The sequence below is a fragment of the Populus nigra genome, chromosome 5, assembly GCF_951802175.1.
Source record: "Populus nigra chromosome 5, ddPopNigr1.1, whole genome shotgun sequence".
NCBI lineage: Eukaryota > Viridiplantae > Streptophyta > Magnoliopsida > Malpighiales > Salicaceae > Populus > Populus nigra.
Window position 1 is genome coordinate 12,300,245 of NC_084856.1, and position 7,083 is coordinate 12,307,327.

At 30.7% G+C, this 7,083-nt stretch overlaps 1 protein-coding gene across 1 annotated transcript; it reads right to left on the reverse strand.

The window, feature by feature from the left end:
* Positions 1–4,492: 4,492 nt before the first annotated feature.
* Positions 4,493–6,583, reverse strand: LOC133693777 (cytochrome P450 81Q32-like). The gene is made up of 2 exons (XM_062115090.1): positions 5,601–6,583; positions 4,493–5,384 (listed from the first exon to the last, which is right to left on the reverse strand). Exons 1-2 carry the CDS (start codon positions 6,486–6,488, stop codon positions 4,776–4,778), a joined length of 1,497 nt encoding a protein of 498 aa, XP_061971074.1. The 5' UTR covers positions 6,489–6,583; the 3' UTR covers positions 4,493–4,775.
* Between the last annotated feature and the right edge of the window lie 500 nt (positions 6,584–7,083).

Here is a 7,083-nt window from a genome sequence, read left to right on the forward strand (position 1 = left end):
AAAGTTATCAAACCTTAGAAAAAAAATTTGATATTTACATAGCCCGTTTCTCTTTCCTTTTCTACCTCTTTCCTTTTCTACCAAAGTGAAAGACAGCTATTGTTAAATTAGAAAAGTAAGCAAGCAGAAGAAAGAAACCAATCATGGTGGGACAATGACTAAACCAAGTCGGAGCAACAAGGTTTTGGATGCAAATCAACAGCTGCAAATCGCGAATCAAATCAGAGCTCAGCTCGACTCTATGGTCCCATAACGACCCACTAAGCACTGCAAAAGTGAATCATATACACCACCAACACCAACCACAACTCTTTCTAACATCGAACGAAGCAATAATCCTGAGCTCGGCAAGTTTCAATCCCTAAATCTCAATCTCAATCTCAATTGTCAAGTGGGCAAATAGTCTTTTGCCTCAAAAGTAACCCTGCAACAAACGACTGGCTTCCCAGCCCTGAAGACAACCAGGTATTTTAGCTTGATTAATATTATTAAGCATGTCAATATATTTAGCTAGCTAGGTTGGATTTTTTCTTTTCAAATTTTATGCATTGGTGGAATATGCTCTTTTTTTTAGGTGTTTGTTTCATCCGAGCCAAATCGGAGTGAGAGCTAATAGATGTGCAGTGATGAGAGAGAGAGGGGAGAACAAAGACAGCTTTGGATGGTTTCTGACATTCTTGTTTATAAAATATTGGATGGTTATGTGGTTAAATATTTTTTTTAAATGCTTTTTTAATTGATATTTTTAGATATTTTTATATAGTTTTTAATATGATAGATATTAAAAAAAAATACTTTAATACATTTTAAATTTTAAAAAACCATTCTTTCATCGCGTTACAAAACACGCTAGATAAATTGACCAACACGAGAGCTACTTCATTGGAATTATTCTATCACTATCTAAATTTTTATTGGTGTTGTCCCTTTTAATTGTGATGAAAAAGTAAAATGTACTAATACCAGGGGTCCCACAAATTCCAGCATTATTAAATTTCAGCTTTTTCCCATATTCAAATGCCATGGGTGCTTGAAGTAGAAGATTTTGGACAAAACAAATTATATATTTATTTATCAGAACGTTTGTGTAGTTCAGAATCTGCTCCTGTGGTTCAATTTTTTCTGATCACATAAAAGTAGTTCTCATATGCTATCATGATTTTTTATATCTAATTAATTTTCAAAGTAATTTTTACTTAAAAATATATTAAAATAGTTTTTTTTATTTTAAAAAAATTATTTTTAATATCAGCGTATTAAAATGATTTAAAAACATAAAAAACATATTAATTTTAAATAAAAATAAAAATAAAAACATTTCAAGTTTTTTCAAAAGTGCTTTTGAAACGTAAAAATAAATAAGATCTCAGTAAAGAACTAGACATGTACCACAGTAGGTTTTGGGTTCACACTATTTTTTTTAATTAAATATTTAGGTGTCAAGCTTGTTTTAGAAAAACAAGAAAAATCCAATGGCCAGAGTTATAGTCCTAGCCAACCAAATAAACTGGTTTTATTTTGAATAAAAAAAACAACAATAGCAAAGAGATAAAAACAAAAAAAAAAACATTCACAATAACCTGGAAAAAGAAATTTTTATTCAATAGCGGAAAAACAATGTTGTTTAATTTTCAGCAAATCAAATATGAAAGGAAGAAATAAGGTAAAAGAGGGATAAAAAAAACTGATGTGAGTCAACCCAAACTAGCATGATAGATATGTAATTTGAGCATTAAGAAGCAAGTCAATTCGGGTTAACCCTCCAAAATCATGTCCCTGGTCATGAGGTTTGGATAAACCGATAAATTTTTTTTTGAAGAAAACCACAAAGCTATTTTATATATATAAAAAAACTAATGTCAAAACGATAAAATTAGAAAAGAAAGTAAGCCAAAAAATATCAATCCCTGTTAACTTTTCAAACCCGTGACTTGGATCATTAAACCAAAAACACCATATATAGAAAAAAAAACCACGAAGCCTAATTCTCAACAAATAAAATGGTGAAGGATGAAATTAAAAAAAACATAAATCATACAAAAAGATTAAAAATAAAAAATAACAATAAAAAAAACGAGGTTAAAATTGAAATAAAAAATAAATTAGAGGGCAATAACAAATCTTCAATTTGGAGGTTAAATTAAAAAAAAATAACAAAATGATAAAAAGAATTAAAAAAAAGGATCAAATTGAAAAAAATAATATATAATAAATTGAGATTGGAGGATGAAATTGAAAACAAATTAGATTTTTATATAAGGGTCACGATAAAAAATTAAAAATAAAAAAAATAAGAATTAAAATTGAAATAATAAAAATAAAAAAACTAACCTGTAATTTTTTTAGGAAGAAGAGAGAGAGAGAAAAAACGCTTCCCAGCAACAAACCACTCCATCTATGCCAACATGCGTCGTGTACCAGAAGGAAAATGATATGACAGCGCATCTATTGACAAAAACTAAAGAGCAACTTCAACCATTAGAAATGGTCGTACACACGCTGTTCAAAATGTGTGGGCATCTTGGAAAAAGATGAAAATATCCTAAAAAATGTACATCACTGACAATACATTAAAAATTATTTTTGGAGATTAAAAAAAAAACCCTAGAACAAAAATGAAAAAGATTGAATAGGACAGAATTTTGAGCCAGACCAAGACCTCGGGCGAGTGGACATAACACGCCTAGGCCAGGGAGCTGGGCCCTTGTGTTTCTAACCTTAACTTTTTTATTGAAAAAGAAATCATAAAACAAAACAAATAAAGATAGATGCTTAATTCTATTACATATGGACAAACAGCACAGTGTACATTTCAACAACTCCAACGATGGCTAGTAGTTTATCAAACTTCTAGAAACCTAAGTGCGCTGCAGTCTATCAGTCTCAATTGTACAAAAAATACTCATCACGAAATTAGTTGATGCAATCTCTCTCTCTCTCTCTCTCTCTCTCTCTCTCTCTCTCTCTCTCTCTCTCTCTCTCTCTCTCTCTCTCTCTCTCTCTCTCTCTCTCTCTCTCTCTCTCTCTCTCTCTCTCTCTCTCTATATATATATATATATATATATATATATATATATATATAAAATCACAACGAAGATGCAATCCACTGCTTTATATTACTTGATTATAAATAGCAGATGATGAAAAGGGTTTTGCCATTCTGATGTTGATATTTTGTTAAAAAAATAGCAAAAATGATTTTTTCAGGGGGCAAGTTTATTTTAGGATTTTGCGCAATATCTTGATATTATATAATAATTTGAATAAGGTCAACATGACTTTTTATAGATTCATTCAATATAAATGGAGGCCTATAAATATATTTTGAATGTATTAAAACTTTTGTTTGTTTTATATTTGTTAATTTTTTTTTGTGTTAAATTAAATCAAATTTTAAAGGATAAAATTAAAAAAATATATTAAAAAAATATAACAATTAAAAGATTGAGAATCAAAATTGATATAATTAACAAATAATAAGATATTTTTTTTATTTTTTCACAACTATTTAAAAAATATTTTCCTCTCAATATATATATATATATATATATATATATATAAATTACTTTCATGGAAATCAAGTAAAAAAAATTGATTGCAAATTATTTTTCATTAACCAATTTTTTTCAATAATAAATAAACACAGAAAAATTTAAAAATTAATGTTTAAAAACTACTTTTCATGAAACAAATAGGGTCATATAATATCTATTCTTTAAGAATTACTTTAAATAAATTTTAATATATTATATTCTTTAAGAATTACTTTAAATAGATTTTAATAAAAGAAAATGTAAAGTCATTTTAACTTATTTTCAACGGACATGATTTATAAATAATAACATAAATCACGCGAAACAGTTATAACTTAAGCCTCCATTTTATATGACATTTTTAAATCTATTTAAATCATTTTACTCATAAAAAAATTCATAAGCATGTTTGTTAACAACAATTTTTTACATAAATAAATAATTTGTTATAAACTGAGTAAAAGTTTTTTTACTAATAAATTCTTCTTGTATTAATTTTTTTTAAAATTGATTTGAATATTTTAACCAAATATATTTCCATATTAAAGTCATGTCAACTTACTTTTATCCTAATAAGTTATTATGAAAAATATTTTTTGAATTATAAATTAATGTAACAAATCACTTTAATTAATTAGCAATATCAAATAGTCTCTACTTTATTAAAGCTCTAGTTTTTGTTTTGTTTTGTATTTTTTCTTTATCTGGCCGCTGAGCCTAATTATGATCAAACATAGCTTCGAAGTCCACACCTAAACATTTATATGGCTTTAAGTATTACTTTACTAGCCATTAACGTTCTATTTGCTTGATTTAATATGCTTTTAAATTGTTTTTTATTTTAAAAAATATTAAATTGATATCTTTTTAAGTATTTTTTAATATATTAATATTAAAAATAAAAAAAAATCTAAAAAATATTATTTTAATTAAAAAATAACCTCACAAAAACACTCCACTTGCCAAAAACCCACTTAAATTTCATTAACTGTATACAGCCAAGATGTTTTTCTTGATTTTTCTACACCAACTCTCAAAGGTTGGAATTGGATATAGTAGTACATCATTTGAAATTGGAATTTTCTAGGAATTATAAAATACAGAAAGTAGATATATTAAGGAGTATGAATTAATAACATAATAATTATTGTCCTTACACAATTATTTATTTCCTCAATGGAATCACTAAATTAAGACGATGAAAAGGGTTTTGCATTCTTTCTACCTTGAAGGGCGGACAGCTTAAGCGAGGAGGCTGTGAGTGTTTGGGCGAGCTTTACACACGAGATGCAAAGGGGTAATCTTCAACATGAGTGTTGCAGCCGTTTCTGTCATATCGACTTCCTTTCCATCAACAGTGGAGAACTCAAAACATTGAAGCAATTGGCTCATAACCAAGTTTATCACTCTGAATGCCATAGCTTCTCCAGGACAACCTCTCCTTCCCAACCCAAATGGCAGTAGCCTGTATGGTTCACCTTTCCCATTTTCAAATCTTTCAGGCTTAAAACTTAAAGGATCATCCCACACGTTTGGATTTCTATGAATGGACCATGCATTTACAAGTAACATGGCACCTGATGGAATATCATAGCCTCCAAGGGTGCAGCGCTCGGATGCCACATGTGGAACCAAGAGCGGAGCTGGTGGGCACAGTCTCAAGTTTTCATGGATGATACATTGAATGTAATGTAGATTAGCGAAATCTGGTTCATCTGCCAAACGGCCTTCTCCAACTTGGGTGTCCACTTCGTCTACTGCTTTCTTTAATGCATGTGGATTATTCAGCAGGTTGGAAAATGCCCATTCTAAAGACAAAGCGGAGGTTTTTGTCCCTGCAACCAACATCATCTGCAGAAAATTGTGGATAACCAACCATATATCAGAAGATTTGAATCCACAGGAATACATATTTCTGAAGAACCATGGGTCAAGGAAGGAGACTATGAATATCATCTTCACATATGTATTTTTATTATATTTAATTAATTACGTATTTATCCCAAATAAAATAAAAAAAATAAAAAGAATGGAATTTAGGGCAGCAGAATGAGATTTGAGACTAACCAGAATAATGCCTTTAATGATTTCGTCGGTATAGTATTCAGGTTCCGATTCCTGCAAAGCGAGCAGATGGCTTACCATGGTATTCCTAGTCTTATCAACTCTATGCTCATCAATAAGTCCTTGCCAGAAAGCGTCCATCCTCTTACCTAGCTGAGTCATCCTGTTCTTAAATCCATCATAATCAATGCACTGCAAAATGGGAAACAAATCCCCCAGATTTGTCACCCTAGTACATTCAGAAAACTCGTGCATCATGTCCTTAAACCTCTTTGACTCTTCAAGCCCATCAACATCTTCGCCATAATACTTCTTCCCTGCAACCATTCTCATCATTACATTAAAGTTAAGGTCCAACAACATTGTCCTCAGCTCTATCACGGCCGAACCATCACCACAAAGTTTATGAATTTTACGAAGTAAATTCTTTACTTCTTCTCTTCGGATGCTTGCGAACGTGTTGAGGCGGCTTGCTGAGAAGACTTCAATAGCAGTAAGTCGGCGAAGGTTGCGCCAATGATCACCATATGGAGCTGCGGCAAGGGTGGTAAAGTTGTAATTCAGGACCTTGCCATTTAGAAAGGGGGGGCGGTTGGCCAAGGTAATATCGTTCTTGGTGAAACATTCTTCTACGGCAGCTGGTGATGATACGATGATCACAGTTCGGAACCCAAACTTAAGGGTGACAATTGGGCCATATTTTTGTGAGATGTCGTGGAGAGTTCGGTGGATGGCCTTGGGCTGTTTGAGGAGAGGAAGATGGCCTAAAATTAGGCGACCTGGTGGGCTTGGAGGGAGCTTCATGCGGTGCTTTCTTGCTTTTTGCAGCAGGGTAACAGCAAGAAGAAGAAAGAAACCCCCCAGAAGCGAGTACTGCATCATTTCTTCCATTGTTGAACTGATTGATCGTCTAATTTATCAGTTCTGCCGTTTTGGGTGGGAATGATCAGAACTGATCCTTTGTTCTGTATTTATGGAGTGATTGTAACGGGGTTATGATTTCTATTTTATTATATATTTAATTTTTTGGGCTGCTGATTCCTATCCTTTGACCTTGTATTTTTTTTGGCAGACACCCGTAGGATTACTTTGTTCTGGTCTTTGTTTTTCTTATTTATTTATTTTCTTCTTTTGATCTGTTCTTCCGAAGATGAAAGGGTCATAAAGTAAAAAACTCGTATGAAATTGGAGGTTTCTTATATTACTCTTTAATAAATAAATAAATAATCTGATTTATTAACATTTCAACAAACAACAGCGCACTGTATACTTGCGCTATATACTGATGCCAGACTTTCTCTTATTTCTGACTTTTTTTTTTAATTATTATTATCAATGTCAATATCTGAATTAATTTCAGTGTGTCTCAACTAATTCTATAAATTTTAAAATTAACAATTATATAAGTCTCAAATGACTATTATATTAATAATAAAAGATCTTAAACTTAAAATCATAAAAAAAAACTCTTTAATTTCAAACTTCT

What these genes read in the sequence shown, in the direction of transcription:
- LOC133693777 (XM_062115090.1), bottom strand. Translation starts at nt 6,488, where the DNA reads ATGGAAGAAATGATGCAGTACTCGCTTCTGGGGGGTTTCTTTCTTCTT. An exon ending in TCATTAAAGGCATTATTCTG is followed by an intron (nt 5,385 to 5,600) that starts GTTAGTCTCAAA and finishes AATTTTCTGCAG; the next exon opens with ATGATGTTGGTTGCAGGGAC.